This window comes from Myotis daubentonii, chromosome 12 (assembly GCF_963259705.1).
Source record: "Myotis daubentonii chromosome 12, mMyoDau2.1, whole genome shotgun sequence".
Lineage (NCBI taxonomy): Eukaryota > Metazoa > Chordata > Mammalia > Chiroptera > Vespertilionidae > Myotis > Myotis daubentonii.
In genome coordinates, this window is record NC_081851.1 from 34,311,702 (window position 1) to 34,328,204 (window position 16,503).

The following is a 16,503-nucleotide window of genomic DNA, read 5'->3' on the forward strand; positions in this document are numbered from 1 at the left end:
CTAAGGTGGAACCACCTCTTGGCTACTTTCCCATGAGACCAGACAGAGGGATGCTGGGAAAAACCTAGGAACTGTCCTCAAGGCCTGCAAAAATTATTCATTATCCTTACCTCACCTCAGACCAATCAGCCCCCGGCACCACCCGAACCCCTAACCCACAGTGTCTGCTATTTTGCCCTCTATAGTCTGTGATCTACATGCCATGGGGGAGTCCGGGCTTTTGAGCATTAGCTTCTGGCAGTACTGTGTCTCTGGGAAGAGAAATGTCTGGGGTCACGGCCAAGTTTTGGCCACAGGCCAATGAGGAAAGAGGGAAGAAACAGAATGGAGTCCCTATCGTCAAGCTAACAAAACCACTCAGAATAAAATAGCCAATATTTCTGTGTCCAGTGTTTGGCTCTGCTGGCGCTGAGTGCATGAACTCTTTCTGTTCTGCAGCGTAAGGGTCTATGCCCACCAGGGGGCCCCAGTGAGACTGTGAGAGCAGCTCTTCCTCAGGGCTCTGCAGTGGTGGCAGCAGTGACCTGGGCAGGTAGGTGCTACCAAAGCTGCCCTGAGCGGCCTTGGACTGAGGCTGGCAGGCCAAGAGGAGCTGGATGCCTAACTCCCAGAGAAGGAAAGTAGAGGCTTCTTCATGCCCACAGTCCAGCCAAGCCAAGGAGACATTCAGGGAAACACATCATACCTCATGCCATGTATTTTAATTTAAAAAACAAAACAAAACAGAGTCATAATATGCTGCTCTGTAACATACTTTTGGCAACATTTTCTGTGATACTAAATATTCTTCTAAAACAATACCACTGTTTTATAGGATACATGCCAGCTACTTATTACTCAGCCCCAGGCCCATCCCCCCCTGCTCCGAGTCACAGGCACTACATTTCCCAGATTCCCTTTGCCAGCTGGCGTCCTGCTAGGCTCAGCCCATGGGAGACCCTCCAGAAAATGAGAGAGGGAGAGGGAGAAGTTCAGGTATTTCCAACCATCCCCTTCCTGCTCTGCAATTCCAGCTCCTGCATCCCCTCCCCAGCTTTTGGACTCTGGTCCAGCCAGTGAGGTAGAAGTGGCTTTTTTTGATGTTAATCTCTGGGGTGCTTCTCTAGTTTTTGGTTTCTCAGCTCTTCCATCACCTATATAACCAAGTCCCTGTTTTATTTATTTATTTTTTTATTGGTTTCTGAGAGGAAGGGAGAGGGAGAGATAGAAACATCAATGATGAGAGTGAATCATTGATTGGCTGCTTCATACATGCCCCACAACCTGTGCATGTGCCCTGACCGGGAATCGAACCCTGACCTCCTGGTTCATAGGTCCATGCTCAATCATGGAGCCACACCAGCTGGGCCCAAGTCCTTGTTTTAACATGTTTGAATAAAGTAGATTGTCTTCCTGACTTGACCCTGATACAAAATGAGCCGATCCATCATAGGGAGTGCCCCCTTTTTGCTATTAAAAAATCATACAGTAGTCAATACCTTTACAGCCAAATCTTAAGTCTCCAATTATGTGTATTTCTGCACAGATTTCTAGAAAATTATCCAAAACATGTTCTGATGTGTATTGCCTTTTTCCCTCTTAAATGATTGTACTAATTTGCACTCCCCCCAATAGCATGAGAATGCTTTCTTAAACTCTCCAAATTGAAGTTGGAAAACTAGGGTCTCATTTTAATTTCTTTCACCACTAGTGAGGGTCCGATTTTTTCCCCCCCCCAGCTATCTCTAGCATCCTGTTATCCTTGGTCAGTTTCCTCCCTATGATTGTCAGTCAAGCAGGGCCATGTCAATGTCAGTGGGTATCACTGGGGACTTGCGAGGAATTTATTTCCCAGGTTTGTGCTTTGCATATTAGGGAGGCGAGGAAGGTTGGTAGGGAGAGCAAAAAGGCAAGAGCTCTTTAGATGTTCATGTCAGGGCTGTCTCTCCTGGGTGTGAATTACACGGGCCTGCAGAAAGCAGCCAGCACCTCAGAGGGTTCTGCTAGATCTCAACAAACTGCTTAAACTGTAGACGTCAGGGCCAGCTGTAATTCTTCAATGGTGCTTAAAACCGAGGGGCCAGGCAAACCCATCTTCCAGTTGCAGTGCTGAGTGTCTGGGAAGAGAAATATCTGGGGTCAAGGCCAAGTCCTGGCCACACGCCTCTGAGGGAAGAGGGAAGATACAAAATGGAGTCCCTATAGGCAAGCTAAGAAAACCACTTAAATCAGAGTGAGCTGAGACACAAGGAACTTTCATCTCACTTTAGTAGCCTGTGAACTTAAACTTTGGAACTCTCATTTGTGCATCACCATCTGGGTATACATAAATCCTCTAGATAACCCTCTGAAGAAGTAGGAAGGATTATTTCATTGTCCAGAACATCAGGTATCTGGAAGATATCCAGAAGCTAAAAATGCAGAACTGATTCTTCTCAAGGGTGTGCTTTTTTCACTATAAAAACTCTCAACCTTTCTTTTTCTCTAGAATACTCTGGGTTTTAGCTGGTAGTGTTTTCTGAACTGCAATCCGCTTTAAGGCCCTTGAATAAAACTTGGTCATTTAATTCTGGCGAAGCGGCCTGCTTCATGTGTACACCTGTCCAAGGACATGCAAAATCGCGACACCCATACATGATTCATACTGGCCAGGAAGTACTTATATGCCCCAAACATGTGCCTGCCCTCTTTCAAATGCTCATGAATCACACATGGAGTATTTTGAAAAATGTTAACATTTATTAATAATACTTAACGTCACATTGTTAATGCAACTAATTCCTTACGGTACATGACGACATCTTCACTAGACCGAGTGCTCGAGGATTTGAGACGATCGCTATTCGGCACATCCCAGTCCAAGATTGAGATTCCCTGTATTTACATCCGGCAGAGCAGCATCAGCAAGGCACAGTCACCTAGTTGTGGGAACACAGACACTCAAAGCGCCCTTGCCAGTGTTCCTTTCTGGAAGCCTACCACACGTCTTTCATAGCCACACACGGCTCGACCTTTAAAAAATGAGCACTTTCCTAGAAGCCGCCTAACTGTCCAGTTTAAAGGTTAAAGTTCATCTCTATTTCTTAGGCATCCTTAAGTGACACACCAATCTAGACACTGTTCTCAATACAAATTTGATAAATGTGCAAGAATTGGGTGCCGTTGAAACTTGTCTCCTCCATCTTGCTGTCCTGACCCTTGTGTCCTAGTCCACAGTGTTGCAAGGCCATTCCTTCTTTATAATTCAGTAGTCAGGCTCAATGTGTGTGGGCCTCATATTTTAGGGATGAAGTGGGCTTGAGGATCCAGAATTACCTTCAGTCCTGGAGAGGAGCGTATGAAAGGTTTCATACCGCTTCCCCCAGCAGTTTGGAATAAAGACTGTGTAAAAACAGCTCCGGCTAAAGAAACCCTCCACACGCTCCTTGTAAAACATTGACAAACCCAATTTTGCTAGGACAAACTCTCCCAAGTGCTGTCCCCGAGGCTTCATTCCATTGTTTCATTATTTTGGTTTGTTATCAACTGTCAGGCACAATTTTTTTTAAAAGTGTTTTTGGTGGCTTCTCTTGTCTTGTTAGAGAGCTTTAAAAGTCTACCGAATGCCTTAAGAATAAAGGTTCCGAAGCAATGAGCCTGAGTCCTTTGGTTAACATCCGGGTAATATTGCCCCAGGAAAGTTCCTACAGAGCAGCTAGGGCTGGGATTTCTTCAACCCATAGGCCCAGCCTCCTTCACTCTCTCTCTTGCTTTCCACATTCAGAGTCTGCAGGGAAAGGAGGGACCGACCGGGAGGGAGTTGCTTGGCCATTCACTCACCATGAAGAGCTTCCCTTCTCTTCCCACAGGCGAATGAGGTATTTCTACTAGCCAATCAGCGTCTTCTCTTTCCATCCTTTAACTACCCATCTACTAGCAGGCCAGGTCTGAGGAGACCCTGTGTATCTATATACATGGCAAACTAACATATAAATACATACATACAACCGATCATTACATCCAGTATCCAGATGAGGAAGCACATGTGCTTTGTAGAACTAAATAAATTTCAAACATAAGTTAAAATGAAAATACAGTGTTTACACTTCGGTAGGAAACGTTTTTTAAAAACAGACCAAGAAGTCCCCCACCCTCCCCTCAAGGTCCATTGCCCATGGATGACTGGTGAACCCACAAGGAGATGCGACAAGTCCATGCGCACGACGTGTCAGCTCGTGGCTTTGGTATTGCACGCTCAGACTCAGGACGCTCCGATTCCAGGAACAGCCACCCACCAGGCCATGCTTGCGGATGAGGCTGAAGAGGGGCTTTCGCATGGCCATCCAGGACTTCCCCCCATGGCATCCCTCCCCTCCCCCATGTTCTGCCAGTGGGAGAACCAGGCTCAAGTTAGTGGAGACCTCCCAGGTCTCTGAGAAACAGTGCCAACCTTCGTGCTGGGAGATGTTCTCCACCTAGAAATACCATATTCTGGGTCCAAGGTGAAGCAGCCAGGGTTCAAGGTGAAGCAGCCGCATTTTTTCATTAGTGTCCCCACCCTGCAGGATTGTACAGGGACCTGGAAGTTGGCTAGGGTGGGTGGGGGGGTGGGGGTGGGGGGGTGTATCTAAAGGTTAAAATTTATTCTAAGTTTTAAGAGAACCAAGGGGAATGGTTGTGACTAATGTGAACAAATCTGTACTTCCAATGGCATTTTTCTCAGGAGGGCCAAGGTGTGGGCACCAAACTCTACAGTGAGGACACACAGAGACAAAACGCAGGCTGGCAGGGTCCCCTCTGCCAAGGACGAGCTAAGAGTCTGTCTCTGACACAGGGGCTGGCATCTCAATTGAAAGCAGGGGAGATGGGAGCCAGAGGAAGTCCCTGCCGCGACTCCGGGGGCCCTATCGCTGCCCGGCCTCGCGGATGCGACAGGCAACCGCGGTGATGAGCGCCGCCCCCTTCCCGCTGCCATCCTCCGACTCCAGGAAGGACACGTCGCACTTCGGAGCCAGGTCCTTCACCGTCGCATGCATGACTTTGGCAAAGCTGGAGGTTGGGAAGAAACAGGAAAACAGCCTTAGTCACGGCTGCTCTGTGTCGCAGAGATGAGACCCTGTGAAGTGACGCTGGAAACCCAGGGGTACTTAAATGAGGAAAAGAATGACAGCTACCGTGTACTAAATAAACACTTACTGCAAAGTACATGTCAGAAAACAGGCGTGGAGCCACTAGCGAAATGCCCAAATTCTACATCAGAGCAGGCGAGTGGAGGGCTGAGATCGAAACCTCTGAGATCTGGGCGAGTTATGTTCTTAAAACTACTCAGTGAAAGAGGCCTTCAACTATCACGAACAGAGAGAGAGAGGGAGAAAGGCGGGCAGGGAGTGTGGTCACTCACTGAGGATGGAGCTTGTAGAGGGTTCCGTCCACACCCACTGTCACTTTCAGAGTGTCCAGCCCACGGTTTTCTCGTATCTTGTCCACCACGGCGGCCATGCCTGCGCCACAGAGCTGGGCTGCCCGCCGCGCCACGACGGTGCACACCTCCTTGACGATGATGCTGTCATCACAGGTGCTCTCGAGCCCCAAGTGGTGCAGGATGGCTCGGACCTGCAGCAGGGCCAGGCAGTCACTGGGGTGGGAGGGAGACAGCAGTGGTTAGTCACGTGCCAGAGGGGTCAGGAGCCTGGCCAGGCAGGAGCTGGTATGAAGGCCAGCGCCCTGCAAGGTGGCTCCTATTCTGAGCTCATCCCATGGGACCAAACACACTCTTCCTGGGTGCAGCTGTAACACGAAGAAACAGCTCCCTATTCCACTTGGCCTAGATGAGGTGCAGCAATGCTGCTACAACTACCGTGGTTTTGATACACAAAAGGAAAGGAAATTCGCCGTCTAGGTATTCCACTCACTTAGAGAAAACAAAGACAAGATAATGCTCATGGGGCAGTTGTCGGTTGCAAAGCTCTCTCACGTCCATTCTCTCAATGCTGTGCATGGGTCTGCAAGGCAAGCATCACTGGCCAACATCAGATCCATGTTCTATTCCTACTCCCCCACCCTGGGTGGTCTGAAATCCACTTGAGTAATATTTACGAAACAAATGTAAATAAAATTGTAGGAAGAAAATAAACCCTAGTGCAGTGATGGCGATCCTTTTGAGCTCGGCGTGTCAGCATTTTGAAAAACCCTAACTTAACTCTGGTGCCGTGTCACATAGAGAAAGTTTTTGATATTTGCAACCATAGTAAAACAAAGACTTATATTTTTGACATTTATTTTATATATTTAAATGCCATTTAACAAAGGAAAATTTAAAAAATGACTTCGCGTGTCACCTCTGACACGCGTGTCATAGGTTCGCCATCACTGCCTAGTGTATAAAGGGCAGTACTCGAGAACCCTGGAGTCATCTACATGAGCAGACATGTAGAATACGTCCTTTCTATGTGCACACAGCCTCAGGCCCCACTCATGTCAGTTCCTGTTTTTCTATACACCTGAGAGTAATGACAGTAAAATTAATGAGCATTAAATTTTAAAGGGCTCTGAAAGTCACTGTTCTAATTTGGAGCAGACTCTTCTACCATTGGACTGGAGAGGGAAGGATCTGCTATAATGAGCCGCCACACGGCCTCCTTCGGCATTGCCTGACGAGCCACCTGCACCCAGTCCCGGGTGCCTCTTTACTGCAGCAGCAGGCAGGAAGACCCTCGGCCATGCCTAAGTGCTTTAATGGGTTCTCTTCCTTTGTGCATTCCGATTTGCCTCTTATGAGCAGGTCTCTTTCTAACTTTGATATTTGATCTGAGACCCAATATGACTTTGCAGGGGCTCATACCAGCTTAGCATAATTTTTCATGGGATAACATTCCCCTTAAAATGACAACTGTCCATAAGACACTTGAAATATAGCCTGGCCGAAGTGGCTCAGTGTTTGAGCATCAACCTATGAACAGGAGGTCATGGTTTGATTCCTGGTCAGGGCATATGCCCAGGTAGTGGGCTCGATCCCCAATAGGGGGCATGCAGCAGGCAGCCAATCAATGACTCTCTCATCATTGATGTTTCTATCTCTCTCTTCCTCCCTCTGAAATCAATAATATATATTATTGCTTTTATAATATATATTGATTATATAAATATATATATAATTGATTATATATATATTAAGGTACTTGGAATATACACTACAGATATGAATGTGCCAGCAACTAAACTGACCTGTCTGTAAGCCACACCCTGATAGAACCTGCAGCGTGTCTGTCCATGAAGAGGACATGGCCGTACCCTACTCCAGGACCAAATCCTCACCTCTCAATCTGAGACAGGAACTTGGTTTCAAAGATTCCCCTTGTCTTGAGTCGCTCTGAGATGCGGCCACGGAAGAGCAGCCCACGCTTGGTGAAGTCAATGAGGATGTTTCGGACAATCTCGCCCAAGTACATGCCACTGATCATTTTCTCAAACCTGCAATGTGGGTGACATCCATGGAATTAAGTAGGAAGGTGGTGGGATGTGATGAGACATGACAGACCAATTCAGTCCCCTGACACATGTGACAGCAGAGGGGTGCAGATTCCCTGTGGTGGGAAAGGAAATGCTACCCGACTCACAGGATTCCTCATGTTCGGTGAAGCTGGCTACAGTGCCGGAGGCCCAAAGGGCCCCTGGGATTGGCCCGCCTTCTGGGCTCATTTTCCTTCCAAGCCTTATTCCTGACGCCTCAAGAAGGAATATAAACCCAAAGCGAACACCCTTCCAGGAGAGGGGAGAAGTCTTAGGCCTTAACCCAGCCGTGGGCAAACTACGGCCCGCGGGCCGGATCCGTCCCATTTGAAATGAATAAAACTAAAAAAAAAAAAAAAAAAAAAAAAAAAAAAAAAAAAAAAAAGTACCCTTTGATGTAATGATGTTTACTTTGAATTTATATTAGTTCACACAAACACTCCATCCATGCTTTTGTTCCGGCCCTCCGGTCCAGTTTAAGAACCCATTGTGGCCCTCGAGTCAAAAAGTTTGCCCACCCCTGCCTTAACCTGACTAGGCATTTAGCATGCTTTCTCCTACACCTGATCATTACCAGCTAAGTAACTCGTGCCAGCTGGAGTCGTCCTGTCCTGGCCCCAAAACTGAATGTGACTACTCAGTGGCTGAGGGCCTTTGGGCCCCGAGGAGCCCTTACGAAAGTCGAGGTCCCCAGTTTCAACCAAGACCCCCTTGCTACTCTGTCTTGCTTTACCCCAGCGTGTGTCCTTCACTACTGTTGTCTGTGACCTCTACTCTACACAGATGTTTTGCGAAGTATATTGCACAGTACATTGGTCCCTGATTAATGTAGTCAGGAAACACTATATCTTCCTAGTGGGAAGCGTGCTGGATCTTACACTAGTCTCTCAGCTCAGATTCCCCCCACATCACACCAGGGGCTTTGTGGTGCTTGCTGGGGCTGGCACCTCATTCAGTCTTGACAACAGAGGGCGCTACATACTGGATGGAGTGAGGAGGAGGAAGAGGTCTGCTCCTGCCTGCTTCTTGTTCCCATCTGCCTCACCCCAGCAGTGCTTCCTTCTTCACCCTAGTAGCATGGCTGGCTCAATTCTCATTTGTTTTTCCCACCGTCCCAGACCTAGGCCTTAACTCTCTCCCTGACCTGTTCTCACAGTCCTAGGGGCGGGAGCTGCCTCTTACATGTACTAACTCTGTGTCCCCTTTTGTTTTTTCATCTAAAAACTCTGTGACCAGTTCCCTGTATGAAATCCCCTCGCAATAGACTGTTGTGATTTGTTCTCTCAACTGGGCTTGGAACGCATCACCATCCAGCAGGGGGAGAATGACCCAGAACTTTCCAGATGTATTGGATAAGAAACCCTTCCCAAGGAAATCCTTTCTATTAACATCTCAACATATTGTAGAGGATCTGATTACTTGTCTCCATCCAGTTCTGGGATACACGACCCAGAGGCCACAAGCAGTTGGGCGCCTACCTCTGTTTGCCAGGGTTGAGGGAAAGCTCATCCACAGCCACATCAAATTCCGTGCGGAAGTCATCTAGGCACCCATTGTCCCCGAAAGCTCCCCACTCCATGTTGACACACATCCGCCCCTCTTCCCCATCCACCAGCTCCACGTTCCGCATCTCCTCCATGTAGCAGGCATTGCTGCCCGTGCCTGCCAATCACAGAGATGTCAGGGCCTCACTCAGCACCGTCTCCCACCCACCCGAGGCCGGGTGACCCCATGTGGGAAGGAGAGCCTAGGTCCTTACCAACAATGAGGCCAACTTCACAGTGAGGGTCTTCATAGCCACAGGTCATCATAGTCCCCACTGTGTCATTCACCACGGCCACCACGTCCAGGTCAAACTCCTAAGAGGGCAAAAGCAGATCCCCAGTCCACAAATGAATCACAACATTCCCCCCCCCTCCAGACACTTGCAAGGGAGATTTCCATGAACAGAAGACGCATACGGCATGGCTCATTCTCTTTGCACGCAGGTCTCTGCTCAAAGGTCACCTCCTCAGAGACCTTCCCTGGTTATAACTATTGAAAAGAGTGCCCCTTCCCCAGCCCACTCACTCTGTTCTCGCCCAACTTCATTTCTCGTCATAGCTCTACGGCAATGACGTTAGCTCCTGGGTTTGTTTACAGGACAAGAGTTTGTTATGGTCGGTCCTGAGTCCCCAGGCCCAAGAGCAGGCTTGACACACCGCAGACACACACAAACTGCTGAAGGATTATGTTACTTCTCCAGCTGACTACTTCAACCGCACTCAGCACTTCCCCACGTTCTGAACACACAGGCCTCGCCGTGTCTCCCCCACCTCTCGCCGGTGGATGGCTTCCTTCAGCAGGGTGACCACGTCCTCACCCTCGCAGCCAGATGCCTTGAAACCTTTCGTCCAGTTGAGGAGGATGCTCTAAAAATCACACGGGAGCAGTAGTTAGGGCATCAGAGAAGGATTTCTGGGTCATTCCCTTACACCTGTTACACAGATGCCCTTTAGGAACCAATCATCTCACCCACAATGGTTTCCCTTACTTGGATTTACTGAGTGCCTACAATGTAGCAGGCTAAGCACATCTCATGCATCACACCATTTAATCCTCACAGCAACCTTGTGCAATGTCTGTCATTATCGTGCCCATTTTACAGGTAACCATGGCTCTGGAGTAATTGGTAGAAGGCCTGCAGCTTGGAGAAGAGGAGCAGGACTCACTCCCAGGCCCAGCGACTCCAATGGACAGGCCACAAGCATCACACAACTGTGCCTGCCAGGGAACTAAGCTCTGCGTGCTTATTTCCTTTGCTGGGAAAGGCAGTTACCCTGGCCCCACCTACATTTACATCGAACTGAGTATACAGTGAACAAATGCCCTGCCCATAGTTGGGGTGACATCTAGGCTTCACCACCCTCCCCGTGAGGAAAGCACTCTGAGCTCCTTGGAGTTCCCCCTCAGCCCTCTCATCCCTATTGTGGCCCTGTGCCATGCCATGGGACCCTCCGGGAACAGGTACCATGGTGGCTTTGACCATGAGAGAAATGTTCAAAAAAGAAAGGGTTTTGTTCCCTGGTTCCCTCTTTGCTGCTGTAGCCCATCAAGATTCCAATGTGGAAGGCCCGGCTGGCGTGGCTCAGTGGTTGAGCGTTGACCTATGAACCAGGAAGTCATGGTTCGATTCCTGGTCTGGGCACATGCCCGGGTTGTGGGCTGGATCCCCAAAGCGGGGTGTACAGAAGGCAGCCAATCAGTGATTCTCTCCCAACACTGAAGTTTCTCTCTCCCTCTCTCTTCCTCTCTGAAATCAATAAAAATATATTAATTTTTTTTAAAAAAAGAAACAAAAGTGAAAGACATCCAGGCCCCCTTCCCAAGACACCAGAATCTATAAACAGGCTCTGTGTTCTCCCAGGCCTTGTTTGGCTGTTCATGCCCACCAGCCTGGCATTTCATGGCCCAGGAGTTTGGTATCACTGGGCAACGTGAATGTGTCACTGGGAGATTCAGAAAAGCAGTGCAGTCCCGCAGGTCCTGTTCCCACACCTACATCCAAACACCCGTGTGCTAATCTCCACCCAGCTTTCTTGTCTACAAATTAACTTCACATCTCTATTTAATTCTGTATTATGGCCACTTTCCGGTTATGAAATGTTCAAATAACATTATTCCGGTGGAACTAAGACAAGCAGAGGCCCCAACAGCTGGGGAGACTCGCCCAAGGCCACCGGCCAGTCAAGGCAGCGTGAGGCCTCCAGGCCTCAGCACCTGCGGGTTTCCCATCCACCAGGGCAGAACCCTCTGCTTTATTTGCTCTAAAGTTTTACAATTCTAGACTGAACACATGGTCCTTGTAGAAACTTAGGCCTGGAATCTGGCAATTCGGGCAAAAACAGTTAACACCAGATAAATATAAAAATACACATAACATGTTGGCATGTAAAGCAAGACAGTGTCTGTTTTAAAATACTTTAGAAGGAAAAGCCTGGAAGTATATACACTGGAGTGTTATGGTTTTATCTTCCTATTAATTGTATTTTTTTGTATGTTTGTATAGTGTAGAGATAAGACTTCTCTTAACTAGTCACTGATATGAGGCAGTAAATGGCTCATAATTTATTAAATATTTCCTGACCATTGAACAATTAGGCTTGTTTCTATCTTTCATCCAATATCACATAAATATTTATCCACATGTTTGATAATTCCCTTTGCCAAATTAATGCAAATGTGAAGGCTCTGAAAACCCAATGACACTGACAAAAATGTGCCGAGACAAAGAAACTGGAAGAGCTAAAAGCAGCACTGGAGTCGTTCACACTGGACAGATGTTGACAGATATTGGGAAATACTGGGTTAGGCAGGTTTTTAGGGCAGATCATCCCCAAACCTTAGCTGTCTTAGTGCACACGGTGAATTTGGCTCTCAGAGGGGAGGAGTAGGAGGCAGTTACAAAACTCAGCTGAGCAACCTAAGGGTTGCTGCTCCAGGGACCCTGTAGAAAATTCGGCCCTTCTCACCACGGGGCCAAGCTCACGGAACCTGTGACTGTTCCGCCTACATGCCCTCCTCCACACTGCAGGCTGCTTGCCTTTCAGCCCTATCAACCCCTTCCTCTGACTGAGACGGTCCGAGGGTTCCTCAGGCCCTCCATGCATGTGCTCAGAATACATCACACCACACCTCCTCGGGACTTTTGCACCCATTGGTGCCACATTCCAAAGGGCAGCTCTGGCTTTCCTAAGCTTGCTTCATCAGTCCAGTCTCTTCGTAAGCACCTAGAGCAGGATCTATGCCTCTGGCCCCCTGGCACCTCCACCCACAGCATACTAGCCACCTGTACCAGGCACGCAAGCTTCCCAACAGAAACACAGAGGAACAACTGCTTAAACGGCAGTATTTTGACGTCTAATAGACCAAGTATGGACCCAGATCAAGCCTGAGCATCACCTACTCAGTCTCTTGACACTTCTCAACACACCCATGTCCAGAACACTCGGGAGCACCAGTATTCTCCACTTGCTTCATTCATCCAAGGGAATGAAAGCAAAGGTGAGACTAGAGAAGAAAGAGCGAGGGCATCCAAATGACCGGAGGAGAATGCATATGTCCTGAGCCCAAATCAAGAGCCTCGGGAGCAGCTGAGCTTCATCGAGAGCGTGGGCTGAGGTGTCAGGACACCAGGATTCAAATCGTGGCTTGGCCGTTCCGAAGCTACCTGACCTGGTCTAGGTTTTGCAACCTAAGAAATGGCGGGTTTGAATATTTGGCATCGCTATGGACCTTATTTTCCTTTCTGCAAAATGGATGTACAAACACCTACCTTAGAGGTCGCCATGAGGGTTAAATGAAATAATGGGTGTAGAAAGCCTGGCCCAGTACCTGACGTAAACTGCTTGAAAGATGTTAATATTTATCTTAGTATCCTCATTGTGATCCCAAAGATTGCTTGTTACAGCCGAGCTAAGCTAGTTAACTTCCGCCAGCTCTGACTCACTCATTCCCACCAAAAGGCCCCTCCTCCAACAGCTCACGCGCGCCCTTCTTTTCCTCCTCGAAGCTCAACTTTCTGGCTGGTATACAGTCAATAAAACCCACAGCGGAGCCTCCAGGAAGGGCCTCTTACCTCGTCCAGGCTGTTCTGCTGGCAGGGGAAAGAGAAGGTGAAGCCCAGCGGCAGGGACACGCCCTTCATGCCCATGTACTCAAGGAAGTCGGCGATGCACTGGACGATGTGGTCAAAGAGCTGCAGGGAGAAGCTGTGCTCTCAGGGACGGGCCCTTGGCCAGGGCAGGCTCCCCCCAGCAAGGCTTGAGCACGAGTGAGGCCTCCACCCAGGAGAAATGCAAGGCCAGGTGTAATCCTGAGTAAGGCCAGCCCTGGGTCCTGGCCCACCTAGCCCTCCCCCGGACCACGGTGGGCAGAGGAGGCACTGCCCTCCCCGGGAAGAAGTGGGTGTCTACTGGGGTCCCCTCCCAGAGGTGTTGCCCTGCCTCACCTCGTCCCCCGTGCCGTGCATGACCTCCTGCGGGATGGTGTAGATCTTGTTGTGCATCTCCACTCCGCGCCGTTTCCCGTTCCGCACACGCACCAGCAGGACCCGGAAATTGGTACCCCCGAGGTCCAAGGCCAAGAAATCACCTTTCTCTGAAAATAAACCCAGGAAGATGATGAGTGGGGCATCACCACGTGACCATAGCAGAGAGTGGCAGGGTCTAAAGCACCCTCCCCTAATGGGGAGGTCTCCTGGAGGGGGTTGGGGGGAGCCCTTAACAACCTCAGGGGTGATGGACTGTGAGCTCCACCTAACAGTAAAGAATATAAGACCCGAGGACCAGAGACCTGCTGGCTCCTTAGTGGCTCTCAAATGAGTTCAAGTGCTGGGGCCCAGAAGTCACAATGACCTCTGCAATCACAACAGGGGAAAGGCGACCGTGCACTCAACAATATCTAACATGCCATTCATGCTAAGTCAAAGGCCACCTTATTTAGAATAGACTAGACTAGAGAAGGAACGGCAGAGACAAACACCCTCCTTTGTTGAGCAATCACCATGTGCTCCTCCCTCACACAGAGCTCACGCAACCCTCAGGCAGCCCCGAGAGCGAGGCACTGTGTTTCCCTCTGATGAGGGCCCACCACCCGGCTGACCTAGGGGGAGTCGCTTGCTGGAGGCCACACAGCCAGCAGAGGGTGGAGCGGGGGCCAAGTTCCAGTCTCTGCCTCTGGAACGTGCCCCAAGTGTGCCACACTGGCTGCTCAGTGATTGTTTCCAATGAATGGGGGGAAAAACTGCCATCATTTTGGTTGTGAGACGTAGACCAGGGGTCAGCAATATTTTTCTGTAAGGGGCTGGGCAGTAAACATTTTAGGCCTTGTAAGCCAGTCTCTGCTGCAACCACATGGCTTTGCCATGGTGATGCAAAGCAGCCATAAACAATACGTGGACAAATGGGCAAGACTGTGCAGTCATAAAACTTTATTTACAAAAATAGATGGTGGGCCAGATTTAGTCTGTGGGCCTTAGTGTGCCAACCCTGACCTAGGGCTTACAAGAGCTAGCCCTGAACCAAAATCCCTGGGTTTGAATCCCAGCTTTGCCATTTTCCAGCTGTGTGAACTGGGCAGGTTTCTTTATTTCTGTGTGCCTTAGTTCTGTGCCAACCATAACAGTTTGTTAACAAACAAAATTAACTATTAATCTCTGTTAACAGTAAAGACTAAATGAACTGACATGTGTTAAGTGCTCAGAGAAGTGCTTGACACATAGTAAGTATTCAGTAAGTACTTACTAAATCACCACAGCTCAAATTTTAGCCTTGAGCTTATTGAACATTAGAATTTCCTAGTACAGATGGTCCCCAAATTACAATGGTTTGGTTTAATGATTTTTTACTTTACAATGGTGTGAAAGCAATTCACATTGAGTAGAACCCATACTTCAAATTTTGATTCTTCCTGGGGCTGGTGATGTGGTATAATTCTCTTGTGATGGGCAGTGGCAGCTAGCCACAGCTCCTAGTGAGCCATGTGATCCCCAGGGTAAGCAACCAGCACTCCACAGTGTATTCATGTGTCAGATGATTTTGCCCAAGTGTAGGCTAATGTACGTAAGTGTTCTGAGCACATTTAAGCTAGGCTAGGCTAGGCTAGGCTGTGATGTTTGGTAAATTGGGTTTATTAAATGCATTTTCGGCTTATGATGAGTTTATTGGGAGGTAATGCTATCATAAGTTGAGGAGCATGTGTACTGTAGTTGGAGAAACATGTTCTGGTCCAAACATCCAATGTTAAGGCTAAGGAGTTCTCCTAGAGCAGTGATGGCGAACCTATGACACACGTGTCAGAGGTGACACGCGAACTCACTTTTTTGGTTGATTTTTCTTTGTTAAATGGCATTTAAATATATAAAATAAATATCAAAAATATAAATCTTTGTTTTACTATGGTTGCAAATATCAAAAAAATTTCTATATGTGACATGGCACCAGAGTTAAGTTAGGGTTTTTCAAAATGCTGACACGCCGAGCTCAAAAGGTTCGCCATCACTGTCCTAGAGTGTCAACACCAGGACAAAGGCCCACCGTGGTGAGCTGAGTGGCAGCCCTGCCATGTACCTGTGCCATCAGGGGTGGCGCACACGTAGGTGGGCAGCATCTTGACCGGGGCAACGGCATGAGTCTCCTTGCTCAGACCTCGCTCCATTTCTAGCTTCATCCTCTTCTTGACTTCCAGCAGCTGCTCCCGGCTCAGCTTCAGAGACTCCAAGGTCTTCTGCCGGGCCCGGTGTTGGTCGGCCAGCCGGTAGGCCACTGCTGTCACCATGGCTGCCCCCTTGCCACTGCCATCCTCGGAGCGGAGGAAGCGGACGTCGCAGTCAGGCACCAGGCGCCGCACCGTCTTGTGAAGACGCTTGGCGAAACTGCAGTCACCGAGATGGGGTAAGAAATGGGTGTCCACAGCTAGGGTCAATGGTGCTAATGGTTGGAGCATTAGCTCACCACCTCAGCACAAATGCCAAGGGGCACCTGCAGAAGCAGATCTGCCCCAAACATCCCCTCCCCACTCTTTCCCAGGTTAGACGTCACTATACAAAAGCTCAGATGTCCAACTGTGTCCACCCTGGCGGGGTCCAATGCCTATTGAAAGGGAAGACTCTTCTAGGAAGCCACTATCCCCTGCAGGCGGCCACATAGACCTCCTCTTCCCACAGGCCACAGCTCCTCTGCCCCATCTAGTATCCTCTTTGCTGGAGAACCCAATGGAATCAGGTGATTCTGACACCAACTACTATTCATGTTTCATCATTCATTTCATTAGATGTTCCCTGGGAAAGACCCAAATCAGAAAAAGTTGAAATGCTACTCTGGACTGTGGTCTCTTCGGTCAATTTGGCCAAAGCGTCCCAAGATGTCTGAATAGGTAGGTATGCTCAGCAAGAAATTCGTGGGTGGTGGCTGCTCTGAGTCATGATCTCCAGGACCTCACCACTGCAGGTGTGGTCTGTGGGCCCACAGCATCCTGAACCCAGAACTTCTGAATCAG

General features: G+C 48.8%; 1 protein-coding gene across 4 annotated transcripts in view; it reads right to left on the reverse strand.

Moving 5' to 3' along the window:
* Positions 1-2,696: 2,696 nt before the first annotated feature.
* Positions 2,697-16,503, reverse strand: part of HK2 (hexokinase 2) — a 64,567-nt gene continuing 50,760 nt past the window's right edge. Inside the window, exons 10-18 of one of the 4 annotated variants that reach the window (XM_059659326.1) lie at positions 15,576-15,880; positions 13,457-13,605; positions 13,085-13,204; positions 9,783-9,878; positions 9,227-9,326; positions 8,946-9,129; positions 7,273-7,428; positions 5,360-5,593; positions 2,697-5,007 (exon numbers count right to left, since the gene is read on the reverse strand). In XM_059659326.1, coding sequence (XP_059515309.1) covers positions 4,863-5,007; positions 5,360-5,593; positions 7,273-7,428; positions 8,946-9,129; positions 9,227-9,326; positions 9,783-9,878; positions 13,085-13,204; positions 13,457-13,605; positions 15,576-15,880 — 1,489 coding nt within the window. In that variant the 3' untranslated portion in view covers positions 2,697-4,862. The remainder of the gene's footprint in view (positions 5,008-5,359; positions 5,594-7,272; positions 7,429-8,945; positions 9,130-9,226; positions 9,327-9,782; positions 9,879-13,084; positions 13,205-13,456; positions 13,606-15,575; positions 15,881-16,503) is intronic. The other 3 variants (XM_059659329.1, XM_059659328.1, XM_059659330.1) reach the window with 3 other exon arrangements.